This window comes from Narcine bancroftii, chromosome 9 (genome assembly GCF_036971445.1).
Source record: "Narcine bancroftii isolate sNarBan1 chromosome 9, sNarBan1.hap1, whole genome shotgun sequence".
NCBI classification, from domain to species: Eukaryota; Metazoa; Chordata; class Chondrichthyes; order Torpediniformes; family Narcinidae; genus Narcine; species Narcine bancroftii.
Window position 1 is genome coordinate 17,194,975 of NC_091477.1, and position 23,793 is coordinate 17,218,767.

Consider the following 23,793-nt stretch of genomic DNA (forward strand, 5'->3'; position numbering starts at 1 on the left):
CTGGAGAAACTCAGCAGGTCCAACAGTGAATTTTATATAGCAAAGAAATGTTGGTTATGTATCATCTCTGCTATATAAAGTGCAATCTTGGACCTGCTGAGTTTTTTTTAACATGGAGGTGAGAGCAGAGTTACTGGAAATAATAACTTACAGTGATGTTATTTTCAACATTTAAAAAATGGAACTCATTGAAAACCATACAAGTTTTGATAGACTTGTTGACCTGTTAAGAATCTTTCCTGTTATATTATTAGTCTGCATTGCTGGAGGGATTTAAGAATGGTGGGACACTTTGCATTTTGCGGTTAATCTGAATGCATTTCAATTTTTTGGAAGAACTACATTCAATACTAATGGAAAAGGAAAATAACTGACTGAAAAAGGGTGATCCAAAAGAATGCAAAAGAAAATGGTGAAAATTATAAAGGATGATATAGGATTTTAACAAGATGTCTGGTATTCATCCAATTAAATGGACACCTTTCAATACATTATAATATAACATGAGGTGCCTCTGGAACATTCTCCGCCCTGAAATACTGACCGTTCTTTTTTTTTTGTCCACTGAGGCTTTTCAACTCGTTGAGTTTTTCCACAGATTTTGTTCCAGAATCCAGCATTTGCAGTCTGTCATGTGTCCACAGTAATATACATCTGCTAAGGGGAGATTGTCATCTAGAAAAATTATTATCTCTGTCTCAAATTGGTTTAAAATATGCATCTCCCAACCTTGACACAGAATTGTGGTCGCTGGCTAGATTGTAGCCCTCAGCTAAACCCTTGGCCAGATCATGGCCTCTGGCTTATCCCAACCACATCACTGTTAATTGTGGCAACCAGGTCATCCCTGACTCTATCATGACGCTCTCCATGACAAAATGGTCCTGTTCCATATCTCCATGCACCAACAATCCTTGCCATCTTCCCACTCACCAACTTTCAACATTTCTCAACCTGCTCAGGTTTTCACCTCCACCTTTGACCTCTGACAGCAGTGATCTATTTCCTGTGGTTCAGAGCTGTTGATGATGACCGCCCAGCAAGAGGCAATGGTTGTGAAATACAAAGGTTAGTTAGTTAGTTAATATTCAATAAAAGGGGAGTGAGCCACAACAACAATTTCTTAAGACATGGATGTCCCAATGTTTAGTGAACATTTAAAAAAAAACCTTCGAATTAGCCATTAGCTCTGAATCCAAAGACCCCCTGAAGTTCAACTTCAATTTACACATTTGTTTTTTTTTAAAAGCTGGAAAATGAATTGTGAAGAGGTAAAAGATATGCAGCGATACAAACAGGTTAATCTAGTGGGGGGGAGGGCGGGAGGAGAGGGGGGAAGAAAAGGTGACATTTGGAAAATGTTCTGGGTAGATGTGGGGATATGACCTAGGAGAACACAATTATTGTGAAGCCACTAAATGTGGTAATTAGGAAGGAAAATGGCATCCTTTAATGAAAGGATGTTCGAATACCAAAGTAAAGAAGTTTTGTTGAGATAGTATAGGTATTGGTGAGAGCTAATTTGAAATACTGTGTATTTTGGCTTGGAGGGAAAAATTTGTTTCAGCAAGATGCAGGTTTTTGGAGTCTCCCAAATTGAAGGGCTATGGATGCTTAGCCACAGAGCATATTTAATTTTTTTAATTTAAATTTTAAAAAATTTAAGGCAGGAGAGGGGAAAAATTCTTACTCAGTATATGAGTGATTGAGGATTAGGCAGGAAATTGAGGTGCATGATCAAAAGTCATTTATTCAGAACAGGTTTGAGGTGGCTGCAGCATCTACTCCTAATTCTGATGTTCTTGGGTTTGGGAAAATTCTGATTTGTGTTGAGCTATTCTCCCAACAGACCAAAGCTACACATACAGGGGAATCCTGAGCTACGATCTAGAGTAACGTGCGGAAGTGTGAGTGAACACGGTCAAAAAACAGTCCCACATTTTCACGTCACCACCATATTTTAGCAACCATTTGTAAGGGAATTTTAACATCTGATCATGTTAAATCTCTCGATGCTCTATGACAATGGTTCGCAACCTTTTTTTTCCACTGACATTCCAGTTTATGTATTCCTTATGCCATAGGTGCTTTGTGATTAGTAAAGGGTTGCTTAAGGTGGCATGTGAGTGGAAAGAAAAAGGTTGCAAACCACTGTTTTAATTGTATCTAATTGACTCATTATGTGCACGGTTTCAAAACTCCAAAGGAAATGGGCCAATGACAATTTTTCTCAAATAAAATATTTCAGTAACAATTGGGTCCAGAGTGGTGATTCTCAATCTTCCCTTCCCACTCACATACCACCTTAAGCAATTCCTCTCTAATCAGAGCACTGATGGCATAGGGATTACTTAAAGTGAGTGGAAAGTAAAAGGTTGAGAACCACTGACTCAAGTTTTCAATTTTCCATTATTATTGTCTTGTCAAAAAGTTTTGGGTGTAAGTCAAATTTTTTGACCCAATTTAACCTGGCCTTCATTGCTTCATTTAATTTAATCTTACAAATTATATTTAAAATAGATTTTTTTTCACCTTCATGAATTGCATCATTCAGAGATTCCATTGGTATCCTTGCTACAATGCTTTCGTCAACCAATAACACCTGTAACAGATTACTGAGTCTTTAATTTCATTTAATGTTTTTGGAACCCTGCTGTTTACACAATTAATTGCTGCAATTATCCCTATGAGAACATCATTAAAAATATTTGGAATGTCCTAATTGTTATGATCATTGGGGGATCAGGTGGAGAGGGTGAGCAAATTTAAGTTCTTGGGAGTCACATGGATCCAACACACTAATATTTTAGGAGGTTTGGTATGACATTGAAACCCTGGCAAATTTCTGCAGATGTGTGGTAGAAACTGCTGATTGGCTGCATCACAGTAGGGAGAACTAATACCCCTGAGCATAAAGCCTTACAAAAGGTAATGGACATAGCCCAGTACATCACAAGTGAAACCCTCCCCACTATTGAGAACATCTATCAGAAACGCAGCCATTGGAGAGTAGTAGCAATCATCCAGTATACATATCACCCAGCACGTACTCAGTTCTCACTGCTACCATCAGGAAAGAGAGGTATAGGTACCACAAGACTTGCAGCACCAGGTTCAGGAACAGCTGCTACCGCTCCCCAAGCAGACTCGACAACAAACTCAATTAGGGACTTATTTATGGATTCTTACTGTAGCATGTTATTCATTTTTCTCTCTGTATTGGACAGTTAGTTTGTCTACATTTCTTTGTTAACATAAGTACATGGTGTACAGTTTTGATTTTGCATTGTGGATAAATGGTAATTCTGCCTCGCCAACTGGAAAAAGAATCTCCGGGTTGTATGTGGTGTCCTGTATGTCCTCTGACAATAAATTTGATTTCATTTCTTTGCTCAGATCTTTATTGCATTAACTATGATAAATCTGCTTTCAGAAAGTCAAAGAGATGGCCCTTTGATGTTTTACTTGACAACAATGAAGAGTAAATTATGGACTTGCAACTGAAGCATGGACAGATTGGATCAGAAAGGAGCCGCCAACTCAGCAAGCCACTTTCCCTATAGCCACACTGGTTGCATTGACCAATTCAGGCACCAATATGGTGAAGGAGACTCTGGGTTTGGCTCATTCTTTACTTCCAGTGCTGAGGGAAAAGTGTCTTTAGTTCACTGCAATGATAGACCCCAACAAATGGGGAACATATTCTACCAGGGCCGTGATTTAGACACTTTGCATTGGACTGGTACGAAGGCAACATCAGACAACTGTCATACTGATGTGGGCAATGAAAAAAGTTCTGTCTTCCTAACCATGGAAAACTGTCACAGGGAGTGTAAATGGTCAGGCCCACCTCCCCCACCAACACGTCATGATAGTTTGCTTGTTATCAGACAACTTGATGGGTCACACCCACAAGCTGCATCTCAGAGTTCAATTGGCAGCAGAACACCAGTAGTGACTTTTGAAAATGATCACCTGTCTAAAGAGACATCAAGCTTTCCCCTGGATACACCGCTTCCTAATATGGGAGAAGCCTATCTCCAGACATCCTATCAGTACCCTTCCTTAAAAGATGGTAGTAATGTGCCAGAGAAACATAGTCAAAGAGGTGAAGATGCAGGAAATTTTACTCCCAAAAGAGTTGAAAAGGCACCTCAGAGCAACATAACTAACTTCTCTCTCTCTTTTCCAAATCACGGTCATGGAATCGCATTTGACGGTGTAGAATCACGGAAACAAATCCACTCTCTCCCATTGGCACATGGACAGAAACCAGTTCCTGATATTCCGCCCCATCCTGAGCTGCCATCTCGAGTAATGTGCAGTAATGTGAGTGAATGCAGTCAAAAAACAGCACCAAATTTTCAAGTCACCAACACACATGTGCAACCATTTACAACGGAATCCAGGCTTGCCAAAGACTTTCCAGGCTCTTTTCATGTAATGTGCCCCAAGAACACTACAAAAGGACAAAGCCCCAAGGTGCATTACAAGTTCTACACAGTTAGTGGATACAAAGACAGGCAAAGGTCATTGAGTGAGACAAGCGCAAGACATTTATTGTATTCCCCACCTGGTCTGGATAACAATGCCCGCAGTCGCCAGATCTTCCCTAGTGGCTCCAATGAGCACTCTCACATCTTTAAAACACACCTTTCTATGACAGAGCCTGTTCAGGTAAGAAAGCCCTGTAGTCAGAGGCAAATAAGAAATGGCACTGGCAGTGTAGGACATAGAGTGGTTGCATGTCCAGAAGCAAGAAATAACTGCAATGTTTTAGAGAATCACTTGAAGCCAGCAAATGAGTCAAGCACCCATGGTACGGTAACTGCTGAAACCACTCCAATGTTGCAGCGCCTTGCCTTTCAAACCACAAATGTGGTGAAAGGTTTGCCAATGAGTGCTAAACAAGAACACCAGCTTTCTGGGGGTCAAAAGGACATGCAAGGAGAAAGGGAAAAAAACCAGGATCTATGCAAAGCACTCGAGAACAAAATGACCCAACTTCGAAAATGCAAGAATTCTTCTCAACTCCTCAATGAACACGTTGAACTTGACCAGTTGAATGAAGAATCTCCAGGCACCTCTGGCTCGTCGATCATTTCTTCCAAAAATGCTTATAGAAACCAAGTCAAGCAGACACAGTCCAAGGTTCTGAAGGAGACCTCTTTTAAACGTAAAGACCTCCAGCTTAGCTGGCCAAACCAAGGCAAGCAAAAGGCGACCGGCAGGTCAGGTATTACACGTTTCCAAACAGTGTCTTTGCCTGACCAAATTTGCATTCCTGATGACCCAATGGCCACATCAGCATCACAAATATTGCATGGGAACCAAAGAGCCAAAACTGTGGAACCCCAGCACCAGGCCACCCAGAAAGGGAGCAGGAAAAGGCTGACATTGGTGGAAAAGAAAATGTATCATTCAGAACCTGAAAAAATAAATCAGTTGGGTGTAGGGTGTAGTCCAAGGAAATGGCAGCAGGCAGAGACCTTCAAGTTCCCAGATGTACAGGGCAAGGAGGCAACTTCGAGGAGGCAACAGTTTAAAGCAGTCAATACATCACAGATGACATTAAAAGAGATTCAGCATCAAGCTTTGGTCCAGTACTTTGGCCTCAGGGGAAGTCTGTCACCTTGTGCTACAGACCTAATTAGTGGTGAAAGGAAATGTTTAAAGCCCACTCAGCACAGGGAGAGCAGCTGTCAATATTTTGATTGTAATCCCATCCAAGGATCAAATATACACCAGCTCCAGTTGGCTGAGAAACATGGGGATAATTCCTCGGAAATCCCTGTTGGCTACGCCAATAGATCTGCCAGCTGTTTTTTAAGCCAGTCATTTGAAGTTCAACACTCTCCAAGGTGGACAGGTGTCTCTGACATTTCTGAAAGGTTCGCCTCTTCTGAAGATCTACTGGACCAGCTGGAATTTGTTCAATTTGGTAGGCGTGCACGGTCAAAGTCATTTCCATTGCCTCAGCAGGTATGTCCCCAAAGTAGAATAAAAGTAAGAAACAAAAGTCTGCAGACACTGTGGTTGAAGTAAAAACACAGCGAGAAAAACTCAGGTGATCAAACAATGCAATTTATGTAGCAAAGATAAAGATACACAACCATAGCTTCCACAGTTCAGTGGTGTGCTGGCCTCGGGGCTTTTTGAGTGCCGGTGGGCAGCAACCCCTGTGACCTTCCCTGAGTTGGCAGTGCGTTTGGAGCAGGCAATGGAGTGAGAGGGTAGAAGAGTGTTGGGGCTCAACGGGCTTGGGCAGTATTAAGGAGAGTAGGTTTACAGATGTTAATTAGAGGACTGGATATCATGCAATGGGAGGGAGATGTGAAAGAATAGGCCCTATCAAGTGTGTCAGTGGGAAAGTGTGTGTGGAACTGGAGGTAATTAATGAATACTTCAATATTCACTTTGGGAAAGGACCTTGGTGATTGTAGTGATGCAGCCAACTGGAAATCATGAACATGCAAGAATTAAGAAGGAGGATACGCTGGAGTTTTTGTAAAGCATAAAGTTGGACGTCACCGGTACTGGGAGGAGATTGCTGAACCTCTGGCGGTGATTTTTGAATTATCAAATGGAGGATGGGAGGGTTGTGGGTGTTATCCCTTCAAGAAAGGTAGTCCAGGAAATTATAGGCCAGCGGTTCTGATTTCAGTGGTGGTAAGTTAATGGAGAAGATCCTGGGAGGCAGGATTTCTGTACATTTGGAGAGGTATAATATGACTAATAGGCAAAATGCCTTTGTCAAGGGCGCATCATACCTTATGAACAGGATTGAATTTTTTGATATGACTAAACACATTGATGAAGGAAGGGCAGTAAATGTAGTGTATATTGATTTCAACAAGGCACTTGATAAGGTATCCCTTATAAGGCATATTGAGAAAGTATGGAGGCAGGGGACTCAAGGGGACATGACTTTGTGGATCCAGAATTGGCTTGCCCACAGAAGGCAAAGAGTGGGTGTAGATGGGTCATGTTCTGCATGTTGATTGGTGACCAGTGGTGTTCCTCAGGGATCTGTTCTGGGACCCTTCCTCTTCATGATTTTTATAAATGACCTGGATGAAGAAGTAGAGGAATGGATTAGAAAGTTTACTGATGATAATTCCTCGGAAATCCCTGTTGGCTACGCCAATAGATCTGCCAGCTGTTTTTTTAAGCCAGTCATTTGAAGTTCAACACTCTCCAAGGTGGACACCCCCTGTTGGGGGTGTTGTGGACAGTATGGAGGTCTCTCTCTTTGCAAAAACCACATGACCTTCCTGCCGGGCTCCAGACCCAGTCTCTGAAAGATCTTATCAGCCTCTGAGTATGGACTATTTCATTTTTACCTGCTTTTGAAGTTAAGTTAGCAAAACACTTCCAAAGTAGTTTTTATTGTCTTTGCAAAGGCACTTGGTGCCTCAGTGTCTCACTTTCAGCAAAGCTCTTGCATTTTAAATCAGATGTGAAGTGTTAGTGGTGATGCAGAGAGTGTTGAGTGCATGGAATGGGCTAATGGCCACAATCTAAACCCCCAACAATCTATCTCTTTAAAAAAAAACATTTATATGTAATATAAAATATAATATAACTCATCACACCCCAGATACATTACAGGCAGCAACCATCTCTACTCCTGGCCCATGTAAATATGCAACCATGACACACTCTTTTTGAAGAACAAATTTAATATTGTTTGGAAAAACCACAAATCGTTCTGCATTTAGTTACAAAATTTGTTTTCAAGGTTTAAAGAGAGACAATATTTCTACCTACGCTGCTTGACACATCTTCCTCTCCCTTTTTTCTCCAGTATGCATCAACTTGCCTTTCACAAATTACCATATCCTAACCACTCTAACTGCAAGGGGATTGTCTTTATTTCCCTTACCACTTATTGATAGCTTGTCTTTATTCCCATTGTTCTTGGGTTCCCTCACAAGTTAAATAATTCTCTCCATATCTGTCTTCTCCAAACTGTTCAGAATTTTAACGAAGCTGCTGTTTCCTGCAGAAGTATGCACCAAGATGTTTAACTTCCCTGATAGGTTCTGGCAGCATCCTTGTAATTTTTTTAAAACTTCAATGCGTCTATGTAGTTTTTTTTTAATATTCAGAGTGGTGTAGCGAGTAGGGTGCTAGAAAGCATGGTCCAATCCTGATTGCTGATTTCTCCAAGTACTCCAATTTCCTCCCGCATCCTAAAAAACTACAGGCTGGTTGGTTAATTGGCCACTAAGTTGGCAGCACAGTTGGCGTGGCGGTTAGCACAATGCCTTTACAGTGATCAGGACCGGGGTTCGAATCCCACGCTGCCAGTAAGGGGTTTGTACGTTCTCCCTGTACCTGCATGGGTTTTCTCTGGGGGCTCCAGTTTCCTCCCACCATTTGAAAAGTACTGGGGGGGGGTGTAGGTTGATTTGGTGTAAATTTGGCAGCAGTCTCGTGGATCAAAATCGCCTGTTAATGTGCTGTATGTCTAAATGAATGAATAAATAAATAATAACTTCCCTCTAGAGTGCAGATGAGTGGTAGAGTCTGGTGGGAATGTGATGAGAATAGACTACAGGGAAACTTAGAATAGGATTACATGAGCTGCCATCAACTTTAATAGCCTCCTATGCCAGCAGTAATGTGGGAGAAAGACACTGCATGAGTCATAGCCTCATATATATTACATGTGTCTTTTAACATTTATGAAGACTCTATGATTTTTTGAAGTATTTTTCTATTGCAGAATGAGTTAGCTCCTGACCTGGACTCTGAGACATTGAGAGAAATTGATTACAATAATAACGATCCCAGGTGAGTGACGTGGGGGTGGGATGGGGAATGCAATTCATAAAAGTGAGTCGAGGGTATGTAGCTCCAACATGGTGTTCCCAGAACTGAGGTGAATGGACCCATCCATTTGACAAAGCCTTCCTGGTCCAACCTCACTTCTAAGCTCAATATTGTTGCTACAAGGGAAACAATCCCTCTTTGACTGGAAACTAAACGAAGCAATTCCTATGACACTTTGCCTTTGCAACAGAGAAACAGCAGCCAGAACATTTGTCATTCAAAGAGAAACTGCATGTCTTCTCCTTGAAGTCTGAGCATGGCAGTACTCAGAGTACCTAAATAGGCTCCTATTCTTTAATTATCATTTCTGGAACTGGTGCATGTCTTTCATCTTCACTCTCCCAATGCAACTGTCTTATTCAAGGAATAAGCAAAAAATAAGCGGAGAACAGAAGGGTCAGAATAAAGCCAAATCTGGCTGGGGGAGGGAGGGGAGAAATCCAGACAAACAAAAGTTGTTAATATGATAAGAGGAGAGATGAGAATGGATTTTGACTTTGTGAAAGGAGATGGAGGGAAAAGGGAAGTGAGATACAGAGCTGGGGAAAGGTGATGGTGTAAAAAGGGGGTGGGGTTGACGAAACCTAGAGAAGTTGAAGTTAATGCCATCTGGTTGGAGGGGACAGTAAGCAGGTAAGATGCAATGATCATCTCCAAATTACTTCTCTCGTTCCCTCTACCCCAATTAAGTCCAACCAATGGAGAGAATATGGAAGAAGTGTCCAGATACTGGTGAGAGAAAAAAAAAATCTTTGTTTTGATGTGACTTTTAAAGCATTGTCCAGTGCTGACAAAATTTGTAAATTGGGGAAAATCCTCAGCACACCAGGCAATGACTGTAGAAAAAAATTAGAATTGGTAATTCACTCCATGATTTCCACTCTCCACTGCTTCTCACAACTAAACCCCACTCCCAACAATGTCCCAAAGAAATACTACTTCTGATTTAAAAGTTTCATTAGAAGAATGTACTGGCTTTGGAGGTACTGCAGACGAAGTTCACCAGGTTGGCCTATGAGGAAAGATTGAGTCATCCATTGGAATTTAGAAGAATGAGAGGGGATCTTATAGAAATTTATAAAATAATGAATGTATAAAATTAGAAAAGATTGAGGTAGATTAGTTACTTCCATTGGTAGTGGAGACCAGAACTAGGCCTTAAGATTCAGGATGGTAAATTGAGATGAGAAGAAACTACTTTTCCCAAAGGGTGGTGAATCTGTTGTCCATTAAAGCAGTGGAGGCAACCTCAGTAAATATATTTAAGGCACGGTTGAATAGATTTCTACATAGTGAGGGAATTAAGGGATATGGAGAAAAGGAAGGTAGGTGGAGATGAGCCTATAATCAGATCAGCCATAATCCCATTCAATGGCAGAGCAGGCTCGACAGGAAGGATAACCTACTCCTGCTCCTATTTCTTGTGCTCTAATGTGTTTGTGAATGTACTGCAATGCAAACATGTCAGGTATTTCTATTACTTGGACAGTCTGAGTACACAACCACAGTTTTAATTGTAAAATGGACAGGCTATGAAATATTTCTACTGAATAAGCCAAAAGAAATTGTAATAATGAAAGTGATGACCTTTAGCAGAGTCCAGGCCTGCGGTCTCTATGATTATGGCTTATTCCATGTTAGAACTGCTGTCACTTGACCCATTTATTAAAGAAAGAATTGGGAGGAGCTCTGGTCACTTTCTTGTCTGGGTGAGTCTGCCTTCTTCATGTACCCCTAAACCTAATTTTTAGTGGAAAAACTACAGTACAATCTCTAGTATCTGGAATTCAAGCAACCGGCAAAAAAATAGTTGAGGAAAATAAATTTTAAAAATTAAAATAAGTATAAAATAATAGAACCATAGAACATTACAGCACAGAAATAGACCCTTTGGCCCTTCTAGTTTGTGCTAAATAGGTTAAAATTGTAAATGTTCTCTGAAATGACACATAAACCTGAAAATGGGAGCAAATACTCAGCCAGTGGAGTGCTTTGGTTGTGCTTTGCTCATAGCAGCTGTTTGAATAAAATTGTGGGAAACAGCAATGGCGTCGCCCAGGATGAAGAGTTGTTTGATGCCGCTCACCCCTTGGGATGACTCTTAAAGTGTCTCTTGTAATTGGAGATTATTGTTTCATGATGGCATTCATAGGAAATTCGGGAAGACATCTTGTTTTCTATAACTCCATCACTTGAAAAGCATTTGAAAATTTGTGGATGAATATTTTTGATGTTGCATCAGTGTAGAGGATGTAGTCAAACAGTAAGGTGCGAGCTGTAATTCCGCAGAACAGGTTTTGGGTCGTGCTGCATTGAATTCTGTTCCTTGTTTTGGTTGTTATGAGATATGAGGGAAACATTCAAGGATTTGGCACACTGGAAAGAAAAGCTAAAGGGTTATTTCTTTCCAGCACTTTTTGGAGAGATGGTTACCATATTTCACCTGTCAATTTCACATGAAAGGTATTCATGAGTAATTCAATTGTATTTGTTTCTTGTCAATTGTATGAGTTGTGCAGTCTCGATCTGTATTTTCATTTCTATTTAAAATATTCCTTTTCAGACCCAGTACTGCCAAAATCAAGTCTGCAACTGAAACAGGAGCTAATTGGAAATATAGTCATAACAAACATGTAAATGTGGCACTCGGCAAAAACAGATTTGAAAGACAAAGGGGAAAATCAATGAATGAGGCAGAGCTGTCAATTGGCAAAGCAACCACACGACTGAGCAGAAGTTTTGACCAACTCTCCTTAGTTGCTGATGGTGGGCCAACTGAACTGAAGAACGCATTGAACCGAGCACTCACAACTCCACCAAAATTGCTGCCTTCCAATCAAAACTGGATTAAATTAAAGAGCCACATCCGCAAGCCACAAACCACCCAGAGTGCAGCTGCTACTGTGATTGAGAGGGGTTCAGACATGACTAAGTCTTGTTCCATTTCATATAGTGCAGAAACTCTTGGTCCTATATCCCCATCTCCACATTTACCACCCAGAAAATTGGGAGATTGGACATATTTCCTTTCTGGCCAGGAAGATGTGATCTCAGAAAATAATGGCACAGATCTTTGCTTGGCCTCCAACAGCACTTGTATTCAATTCAACCCCTCACAACGGCATCCAAAAAATATGTTTGAATCTTCATCCCTAAAAATAGCAGCGAACAAGGAAATTGAAGTGACTGAACGAACATTGAGGTAAGGCAACACTTATTTTAATCAAAGTAGATCATACCTAAAGACCAGGTATGAAAGGTACTTTCCCAATAATTGGAAAGCAAGGATCATGATCAAAACATATGAAATAATGTACCTTCTTCAGTCTTGCACCTATCACGATTTGACGAGAAATTAAAATAAAATTTAGCTAATCGAACTTTGGGAAAAGTCAGCTCGATGTACTACTTTAAATTGTAATAATGAACATTGGATACATAGAGAAGATGAATGCAAATTGCAAATCTAAAACACTGTAGATTGCAGAATTTTCTGTCGGCATTTTATGTGAAGGTTGTGATAATGTAGGAGAGTGCCAGAAGAGATGTATAAGGGGGTTACCAGGACTGTAGCATTTTAGCTGTAGGAAAAAATGTTGCTTATTTTGTTGGGAACAGAAAAGATTTAATTGAGGTGTACAGGTACTCCCCGCCTTATGACCATCCACACACACGAGTGAATTTTAAATATATATAAAATTTACATGGTTTATCTTATATTTCACAAACTATAACAGGGATACAGGGAATGTAAGAACCAAAATGTGTGTACTTGTTAGTCAGCATTCTGAAGTCCTGGAGCTGGGCAGGGCCATCTTGATATCTGTGCAAATATGCAAGTCTTTTAGTAGGCGCATGTTCAGGTATTGGAGTTCGGATGGCACATACGTGAGAGTTAAGGATGCAATTTCAATATCATCAGGGCACTTAACTCTTGTGCACGTGCCAACAAAATCCCAATGCACAAACCCACTGAAGGCTCATGCATGTGCCAACTGAACTCTAGTATATGAAGCTACTGTGCATGTAATGGAGTTCAGTTGGTGCATGTGTGAGAGTTCAGGATGTGATTTCAATATCATCAGGCATTTAACTCTCATGTATGTGCCAACCGAACTCCAATATGTGAACCCACTGAAGGCACATGCATGTGAACAGGAATCAAGATGGTGGCACCCAGCCCTGGGACCCCGGAATGCTGACTAAAAAGGTAAGCATGGACCAGAATGTGAAAAGATTTGACAAGAGTAGTCAACAAATTCAGGAAGCTTTAAGTTGTCATCGTCAAATGTATGATGAAAAATAAAACTGAATTACTCCACACAATTTTGACTTGTGTCCATTCTGAGATATGACCAATTCTCCAGTCCCAATTATGGTTGTAAGTCAGGAAGTACCTGTATAATATAAGAAACATAGTTGCCCCTCTTGGGTAGAAATGGAATTGCAGTTCTTCAAATGTTGGCAATTTTAGGATTTTTTTTGACCATTTTCCTTTTCCAAAATTACACATCTGTTATTGAGAAATAGGTTGAGAATTTGGGCCCAATTTAGGAAATTCTTCGGAATCGATGGTTTTTATTGCTTAATCCAATTATAGACAACCATCTTTTTCAACTGCCTTTGTTGGACACATGTTTTAAGGAATGGCATAGAATAGGTATTCAAAGTTTTAATGATCTTTTTATTCAAAATCATTTTGCCTCTTTTGAACAATTATCAACTAAATTTACTGGTTCCAATAGATACTTTTTTGGATATTTACAGATTAGACATTTTGCTCAGTTGATGCTTTCAGATTTTCCATGAATTTCCAATGCTAATATTCTTGATCAAATTTATGGTTTTACTTTCATGGTGGATTGATATCATGTATTTATAAAAATTTATTGGATTTAAATTCAGTTCCCATGGCAGGGATTAAAAATGATTGGGAATGAGATTTGAATTTAACATTCTTAGACGAAGATTGGTGCTCTACTCTTAGCTTGATTAATGATTCCTCATTTTGTCCAAGACACTGCTTATTAAAATCTAAGGTGGTACACAGAACTCGTATGTCCAAACAAATGATCTTGCTTTTATGTTTATATGGATCCATTGGGTGAGAAATGTAAAATTTTTGAAGCTTCCTTGATCCAAATGTTTTGGGATTGTTAGAGAGATTCTGGAAATATATTTTCAAAACTTTATCAATGGTTCTTGAGATTAATTTAGAACCTCGCCCATTAATTGCTTTGTTTGGTTTTTCTCCTGATCCAGATAAACATATATTGGTGTCTCAGGAAAAAAGTTCTATCTTTTACCACGTTGATAATCAGATGAGCAATTTTATTGAAATGGAAAGATGATTCATCCCCTACTCATACACAGTGTTTGTATGACATAATGTCCTATTTCTGTTTAGAGAAAAATAGATATAATAAAGATAGAAAGTTTCAATTTATGAAATTGTAGGCCCCATTCTTTGAATTTTTTTATAATTGGAAGGATTAATAATTATTGAAAGTCCTGGTAGTTCTTTGCCCATTCTCTGGGAGTTGCCAGTGGTTCCACATTATTGATTTCTCTTTTATTTAATTTTAAAAGTAACCTTGATTTGAGGGAGGGGTTAGATTAGTATTAGTGTTTGTTTTTAATTTTAGTTTTTATATTTTTTCCTATTCTTCACAAGTTATTTTAATAAATGGGCTTAGCATGGTTGCATGGATCAATTTAATCAATTGTTTGTTGGGATATTACAAGCATTTTTTTGATGTAGTTTTGTCTACTTTTTTTTCCATTGGCTTTTTTCTGTGCATGTGTACTTGTATACAAATGAATTATTATGTAATTGTCAATTTTATATTTATGTTGTATGTTAAACTCAATAAAAATATTATTCCAAGAAAGAAAGCTAGACATGATAAATTGGAAGAATCTGGTTTAACTGGGAGTAAAACCATAGATTTAAAATAAATGGTAAAAGGATTAGAGAAGAGAGGAGGAGAATGTTTTTTTTTAAACCAGCAATAATGGATGTCTGGAATTTACTGCAGGGGAAGGGTCAGAGTGGCAGAATTTCTCAATACATTTAAAAAGAATTTGGAGCTGGATAGCTCTACAAAGTGTGGATATGACGATCTCAATGGGCTCCTTCTGCACTAGATAAATTTCTGATTCCAATTTCCATGGAGCTAAAATTATAAACCCCACTGTTGGGGATAGGCAATTCAATGAAAATGATCAAACTTTGACATTGCAGTCTTAAATCTTCTCATTATTTCCTATTTTACTGTCACTGAAGGAAATTTTTCAATTCTCTGGCTCTTTGTAGAAACAAAGCTCTTGTTTAAACTTGCCAATGGCCTGTCTTCTAACCTTGCCAGCACTCATTTCTCATGCTGTTTTTACTCCCTCAGATGTTGTTTCCCATGCTCCTCTAAATTAAAACAGGTTTATTTTATCCATGTTCCTTTTTAAAGTGGGTTGGGAGGGGAGAAGGATGCGAAGTGGACAGCACTGCAAGGAATTAATCAATGAAATGGATTATCATTAATCAGTACAATTAATTAGCATGGACTAATAGGGCATACATATCGGTTTTCATTTAACAGAGGGCATTGAGTATTGGGGTGGAGAGGTGGAATTTAAAAGAGATGTGCAGGGCAATTTTTACAGAGTGGTGAGTGCCTTCAAAACCTATGGGGTTGCAGGTTAATTTGGGTGTAATTGGGTGTCACAGGTTTAAATGGCTGGAATTGGCTTCTCATGAGCTATAAATATATTTTTTTTTAAATTAACATTATCGACTTTTTATTTACTAGCTGAATCTGTTTGGTTTACTTCTAGTCTATTTGCCGGTTTAGTGTTTTAAAAGTTTCTGAAAAACTTGTACTCAGGACAAAAACTGAATTCAGCCAGACAAGCAATTAACATTCTGAAATGGTGACCTTTTGGGCAGCATGATTGGTGTAGCAGTTAGCGCAACACCTTTACAGTGCCAGCGATCGACTGAGGAACAAATCCTGCACTGTCTGTAGAATTTGTAAGTTCTCCCAGTGTCTGTGTGGGTTTTCCCTGGGGGCTCCAGTTTCCTCCAACCATTCGAAATGGACCAGGGGTATAGGTTAAGTGGGTGTAAATTGGGCGGCACAGACTCATGGGCCCAAAATGCCCTGTTACCAAGCTGTATGTCTAAATTTTTAAAAAAATAAGATTTTACCCAGAACTGGGTGGAGTTGGGGGTGGAGGAGAAGAGTGGAGAGGTTACAGTTTTCAAAGAGGAGCTGGGGGAGGAGTGAGGTGCAAGACGAAGCGTATGTGGAGACAGGTTTAACAGATCAGATGATGAGGAACACAAGCTGAGGATTTGGAGTCTGCAGTGAGTGAACAGACAAGATTCACACAGAAGAAATAGAATGCTGGTAAATGCAAGGTCATCTGTTTTGGAAAGAAAAATAGAAGATTTGGGAGAGAGGAGTTAGGATGGAGATGGGGAGGAGTTGCTTTTCTCAGAGAGTAGTGAAACTGTGGAATTCTCTGCCCAAGGAGGTAGAAGAGGCTGCTGTATTAAATATCCTTAAGAGATTCTGAAAGAGACCATGCCTCTTGGCTCTCACTTCAGGATGGATGACCAGTGGGTGAGAATGGCTTTATCTATTTAAACATCTGCTTTCCAAGGATCTGCCAGTTAACTCGTAGAGTGTAGTACAGGAACCGGCTATTCAGCCCAAATGCCTGTGCCGAATATGTTATCCAAATCAAAGTAAAACTTTTTTTTGCAAACGATCAATAGCCTTTCATTCTCTTAATCTTTGTGTGTCTTTTAGAAGCTTCTTGAAAGTTATTGTATTTTCCTCCACCCTCCTCCTGGCAGTCTGTTCCAGGCACCTCCCATTCTGTTTTAAAAGAAAAAGTATGGGCCCTTAAACTTCCTTCTTCTCACCTTAATGACATGTCCTCTAGTGTGTGATGCTTTACCTTGAGGAAAGATTTGGACTGTCCACCCTATCCATGTCTCTCGTCATTACCTAAACCTGTATCATGTCTCTCCTCAGCCTCCCTCACTCTGGAGACGAAAAAAAAGTTTGTCCAGCATCTCCCCATTATGCCTCCTAAACCAGGCAACATTATGGTAAACCCCTTCTGTACTCTTTCCAAAAACCCTCACATTGTTCCTATAATGGGGTGACCAGAGTTGTATACAGTATTCTAAATGTGGCCTACCCAAAGTTTTATCAAACTGTAACATGAAATAAACATACCACATATTTTCTTTACCACCCTGTCCGCTTGTGTGGCTACTATTGAGGAGCTTAGTTAACCCTTAGATCAATGGTTTTAAGAATCCTGCCGTTGACTATGTATTTCCCTTGCATTTGACCTTCCAAAGTACAACACGCTTGTTCAGATTAAGCTTCATCTGCCATTTTTTTGCCCATATCAATAACTGGTCTGTATCTTATTGTGCAAGAATATCCTTGCAAAATTCTTTTCCCAGCATATTTTCCCTCTATTTCTCAATTATACCTTTGGTGGCATAGAGGAGGGATTTTCTACACCAACCAGAAGTTCATTATTCTATTGAAAATCTGATATTCTTTCCCCAATTCATCTTACCTCACAGGAATGACTTTAATTTTATTTCTCTTCTAGCAAAATTAATTCGCCATCGTTGGTAAATTTTGTTCAGATGAATCCAATCACAAATGACACAGAACATTACAAAAAGGATAGGCAAGTGTACGAAGCTTCTTTTCCTCTTTGTTCAGACAGCAGCCCTGAGAATCCATTGCTGGCCTCTTCATCACCTGCTGCAAAATCTGAAGTCAAAAGTGAGAGCACTAAGGCATTGCTGGTTAAAGACAATCAAAGTCACACAAAAGGGACATCACAGCAACTTTCAGCAAGTTCGAGGAATACAGTCCAACTGAGACTGAAGATGAAGTCCCCTGAAGAGCGAAGAATGGAGAAATTAGTGAAGGAAATCTTAGAAGTGGATCGTTCATTAACTGATATCCTGGATCCCAACCCCACTACGAAAACCATAATGGATCATGTGCAAGGGTTGTTTCAGGAGGATACATTGGTGCTCGAGGCTTGTCAGAGGAGGGACCAATTGAACATTCAGACAACGGAGAGAGAAACTAAGAGAAAGTGAGTAAAATGAGTGCATACAAGTTTTTTTTTGGGGGGGGGTGGTTGTAAATACTGTAGAGGAATGAGAATGATGGATAGTTGGAGTTTGGAATGAATCAGGGCATGAGCAACAGTTTTGCCTGGTCTCCAATTTCGAGATGGTAGAGATGATACTAGTGGAGTAGATCTGCCAATCTGGGCCCAAAAGTATGTTTTTTTTTAAAATTTTTGTGAAACTTGTCATAAAGCAATTGACTGACATTGGCCTCAATTTCTGCCTTTTGATAGGTTGAAAGTTGCATCAATATAAAGTCAAGATGAGAGAACTGTAGATAAAGATGTTATATTTTGCAATGTAATCTTTTGCCTATGAGATTTTTAAATGTTAAATTTAGATATCCAGCAGGGTAACAGGCCCTTTTGGTCCATGACCCCAATTGACCTAAACCCCTGATACATTTTGAAGGGTGGGAGGAAACCCATGCAGACACGGGGAGAGCATATAAACTCCTTCCACACAGCATAGGATTCGAACTCCGGTCCCAATCTCTGGCATTTTAACAACGTGGCACTAACTCATGTTGCTCTGAGAATGGTACCATGTAAATGTGAATAGTTTTACATTATCCAACATTCATGTCATCAAAGAGCATTCCCAGATCAGATAAATAGCATTTAACCTTTCTTCAATAACCTGTATTAACTGTTTCTCTAGAAAAGTCTATTCTTGAGATATATAATTGATTCTCGAGCTATGGGTTTCCCTGGTTTGGGATAATATAAAGAGAGTGACTGAATCAATAAAACATTGCAATGGAGAATGTTTTATCAATATTAACAACTGCTGGTTTTCAACTTCTTGACCAGTAGAACTGGGATGTTGACTGTTAATGCAGTGTGGTGATGGCCTAATTCCATCCTGTAATTAAGTTGCAAAATTCCAGCAATATCACCTCTTGTTTTGCTCATCCACCCACCCCCCCAACCCCCAAACCCCCACCATTTACTCTTTTGCTCGGATGCCTGCTGAATTTTTCCAACTTGGTGATTTTTTTTTTAACTTCAACCAGATTTACCTTCAAAAAAAACCAGATTTACCTTCTACAGATCTTTGTGTTTTACTTCAAGCAATATGAGCCTTGTTGGCACATTAAAGATTCTGCATAAGTATGAATTCTTGTTGATGTGCAGGCTACAGCTAATATTTATTTGGGGAGAGAACTGTAGTACTTGTGTTGAAAAATTCACACATGATCTCAAGTAAATTTCAGATTTAGGAACTAGCCTTCAAAACACTTTGGTGAGAGAAGGACTGTATGATCTTAGAAGCAGCAGATGAACGTACAGTATGATAATTGTAATCACTCCTAACTTCTTTTAATCGTTAAAAATATAGGAAAGAAAGGAACTCGATTACAAAGTAGCCTCAGTAATATTTACATAACAGTCAGGATATAATTTGACCTTCACCCTCTCATCAAAGTTTATCATAATCTTCCTCATATCCTCATACACTTTAATGGATCAAAGTGCACACTTAATACCTTGAATGGAAATTGGCCCTGGTGGATTAACATGTTGTTACGGCGCCAGCGATTGGGGTTCAAATCCAGGGCTGTGTGTAAGGAGTTCGTACATTCTCCCCATTCTGCCTGGGCTTCCTCAGAGTCCTCCAATTTCCTTCCACCATTCAAAACATACTTGGGTTGTAGGTCCATTGGGTGAAATTGGACGACATTGGGTCATGGGGTAAAAGGGCCTGTTAACGTGCTAAATATTAAATTCAGGTTGAGACAACAGAAGTGAGAGCTGTAGGCTTATCTTTCATCCCAAAAGAAATGCCAACCTATTTTTCCCCCTGTGTGAGAATAAATATTTGCTGATTTAGCAGTAGATTTATGATCCGTGTCATACTTATTCAACAAAGGATTAGGGGATTTCAAATCAATTCACCCATGACTTTTGAGTATCCTGTGTGGGGAAACCTTGTCACAGAGTCTGGGGAGGATTTGAACATGGACTTTAGTGCTGCAACCAAGATATTGCATCATATAGTCCCTTGTTAATAAAAGAATCCTCAAAGATAAAAATGGAACACTGTCAACTTAGCAGATGCTGTAAATTTCTGCAATATCAATGCACCTGCTGGGAAGACTTTCCTTTCCTGTTTCCCATTTCTTTTCATTAGAGAGAAGGAGGATGTTCAATTCCCATCCTTGCTAGAACCTGACACTCAAGCTAAAGTACCTGTCAACATTAATCTGATGCAAAATATCAACAAAGAGAGAGGGGACACTTCAAGTGATGTCACAGAAAAAAAGGTGAGTGTTACATTATGAAGATCCAGGTTCTTTGTAGAGCACAAAGAATTGGTGGAGGAACTCAGTAGGCCAAATTGCATTCAAGGATAAAAATGCTCAGTTCATATTTTGGGTTTGACCCCTTTTTCAAGATTAAGATGATGTTGAAATTGCATATATATGGCGGCAAATAATCTAGGGAAGGGGTGCAGAGGTGTGGGAGGTGGAGAGAGAGGTAGAGGGAGAAACCTCTAAAAAGGGGAGGGAAGAAAATTTTTTTTTAAAGTACAGGAGTAGGTGAAGAGATGAAAAGTTGAGACTCATGTGGTCAACCATTTGAACTCTTCCAACTATTCCTAACGTGACAGGTCTGTCCTTGGCCTCATTCATTGCCAATATAGGTAGCTTCTATTTTTAACCCCAAGGCCGGAGAATTAACCTTTCTTTTTCCAAAAAGACTTCTTTTCCACAATAAATTATTTACAAAAAAGAAAACCATTCAAAGTCTTTTCACACCCATAGTGTCAATCATATCTATACATTTCCATCAATGTACATTGTTACATTTGTTCTCTAAATACACCATTACCAGGCATCTTGTCATTACTTTCCCCTCCCCCCCCCCCCCCCCCCCCCAGTTGTTTGAGGGCCTTTCTCTCTATCTCAGGTCAGCTGTCAATGCCTGGTAATGGGAGGACTCTAGACTGTAATCCTTCCTCACAGCTCCCTTGCGTTGGCTGCCCCTAGCTTCAGTGTGTCCCTCAGCACATACTCCTGCAGCCTGGAATGTTCTAGTCGGCAGCATTCTCTCACCAACATTTCCATGTACTGAAAGACCAACCAATTTTGGGCAGACTGAAGTGATTCTTTCACCCAGTTGATGGTCTTCCAGCAGTCCTGATGGTCTAACTCCGTGTGCATCTCCTGGAACAGCCCATAGATCAGAGAAGCCGCTGTTACGCTGCTGCTGAGGATGAACCGTGACACACAGTGTTTGAAAATCCGCATTCAGCAAAAAGGTGAGCAACTGTCTCCACTCCACTGCAGTCATCTTGAGGACACCATGCGCAGTCAGAGAATCAACTATACAAGTAGTGATGGGGTGGGTGGGGGGGGGGGGGGAGGAGAACACTTCACATCAGAGATGTGATTTTTCTAATGGGATGTGGTCAAGTCCTGGTGCAGGGGAAGTTCACCCCAATGTCATAGCCAACAATAATTGCTCAAAATTTCTAATAGGTGATTATTTAGCTGTTATTATGTTGCTTTTTTAAAATATTTTTTTTATTTTTCACACTGTGAACCCTATCAACCAAAATACATACAAACATTTCCCTCTTAAATATGCTCAGTGGCATTTTCTCCCCTTTTGTCCAACCTACCTTCCCTCCCCCCTCCAAAACCAATAAACATTCAACATATGCAATACAATAAAACCATTAAACAATGTCATCACACAATGAAAATAAACAAGAAAATTGTGTCATCTACTTTTACACAATGGATCAGTTCATTTCGTCGTCTTCTCATTCTATCATTTTAGGGGGTGGAGGTCCAAGGCAAACCCCCTCTGTTATGTTCCATGTACAGCTCCCAAATTTGTTCAAATAATGTGACTTTAAAAAAAAAATTGTTATTTTTTCCAATGGAATACATTTATTCATTTCTATGTACCATTGCTGTACTCTCAGGCTCTCTTCTGATTTCCAAGTTGACATTATACATTTTTTTGCTACAGTTAAGACTATCATATAAATCTTTTTAATTCTTTACTTCTTATATTACTTAGAGGATCGATCTCTGGATTTTTTGGTATGTTGTTTTTTGTGATTTTATTTAATACCTGATTTAGGTCTTCCCAAAACTTTTTCACTGTCTCATATGACCAAATTGCATGTGCTGTTGTTCCCGTTTCCTTCTTACAGCGAAAATATCTATCTGATACTGTTGGGTCCCATTTATTTAACTTTTGGGGCATGGTGTATAGCCTGTGTAACCAATTATACTGTATCATGCGTAACCTCGTGTTTATTATATTCTTCATAGTTCCAGAACATAACTTTTCCCATGTTTCATTTTTTATCTTTATGTTTAAATCTTTTTCCCACTTTTGTTTGAGTTTATAGCTTATTTCATCATTTTCCTTCTCTTGCAGCTTGATGTACATGTTGGTTATAAATCTTTTTTATTATCATTGTTTCTGTAATCACATATTCAAAGCTGCTTCCTTCTGGTAATCTGTCTGTTTCCCAATTTATCCTTTAAGTAGGCTTTCAGTTGGTGGTATGCAAACATAGTACCATGAGTTATTCCATATTTGTACATTTGTTCAAATGTTAATAAATTATTTCCCAAAAAACAATTTTCTATTCTTTTAATTCCTTTTCTCTCCCATTCTCTAAAGGAAAGGTTATCTATTGTAAAAGGGATTAGCTGATTTTGTGTCAATAATAATTTTGGTATCTGGTATTTTGTTTTTTTTTCCTTTGTAAGTGAATCTTCTTCCATATATTGAGTAAATGATGCAATACTGGTGAGCTTTTATATCATACCAGCAACTTTCAGCAAGTTCGAGGAATACAATTTCTTTATTAGTGGCTGATCATTTAATTTGTACAAGTGGCTTAAATTATTATCTAACCTAATACCTAGGTATTGGATTGCTTGTGTTTGCCATTTAAATGGTGATTCTTTTTAAAATTCTGTATAATCCGCATTACCTCTTGGCATCACTTCACTTTATTTGCATTGATCTTGTACCCCAACATTTCTCCATATTCCTTCAATTTCTTATGTAGTTCTTTTATTGATATTTCTGGTTCTGTTAAGTATACGATGATGTCATCTGCAAATAAACTGATTTTATACTTCTCCTTTATTTTTATCCCTTTTATTTTAATTTCTGTTCTTATCAGTTCTGCCAATGGTTCTATTGCTAAAGCGAACAGTGAGGGAGATAATGGACATCCCTGCCTAGTTGACCTACTTAATTTAAATTGGTTTGATACATATCCATTTACTGTTACCTTTGCCTAAGGTCCATTATATAATGCTTTAATCCAATTAATATATTTTTCTGCTCGATTGAACCTCTGTAATACTTTGAATAAATAATTCCATTCTACCCTGTCAAAGGCTTTTTCTGCATCTAAAGCAACAGCCACTGTTGGCTTCTTATTTCCTTGAACTGGATGAATTAGATTAATAAATTTATAGACATTATCCGCTGTTCGTCTTTTCTTAATAAATCCAGTTTGATCTTGTTTTACTATTTTTGGTACACAGTCAGCCAGTCTGTTTGCTAATAATTTTGCTATTATATAATCTGAATTAAGTAGAGATATTATGTTGCTTTTTGATGGAGCTTGTTGCGTGCAAAAGTGACAGATTTTTTTTCCTCCCACATTCCAATGCTTCAAAAATATTTAATTTGCAGTAATGAACTTTGGACATAAAAGGAGGTGAAAGATGCTACTTAAGTGAAAATTGATTTTTCTTTCACCTCTTGTAACAAATTGCGATATCTAGTGACATT

At 39.1% G+C, this 23,793-nt stretch overlaps 1 protein-coding gene across 1 annotated transcript in view; it reads left to right on the forward strand.

The window, feature by feature from the left end:
• Nucleotides 1-23,793, forward strand: part of LOC138743232 (protein Shroom1-like) — a 58,788-nt gene that overhangs the window by 23,865 nt on the left and 11,130 nt on the right. Inside the window, exons 2-6 of the mRNA XM_069898204.1 lie at nt 3,434-5,982; nt 8,732-8,799; nt 11,402-12,040; nt 17,476-17,976; nt 20,147-20,279. Of these exons, the coding sequence (XP_069754305.1) occupies nt 3,508-5,982; nt 8,732-8,799; nt 11,402-12,040; nt 17,476-17,976; nt 20,147-20,279 (3,816 nt within the window). The 5' untranslated portion in view covers nt 3,434-3,507. The remainder of the gene's footprint in view (nt 1-3,433; nt 5,983-8,731; nt 8,800-11,401; nt 12,041-17,475; nt 17,977-20,146; nt 20,280-23,793) is intronic.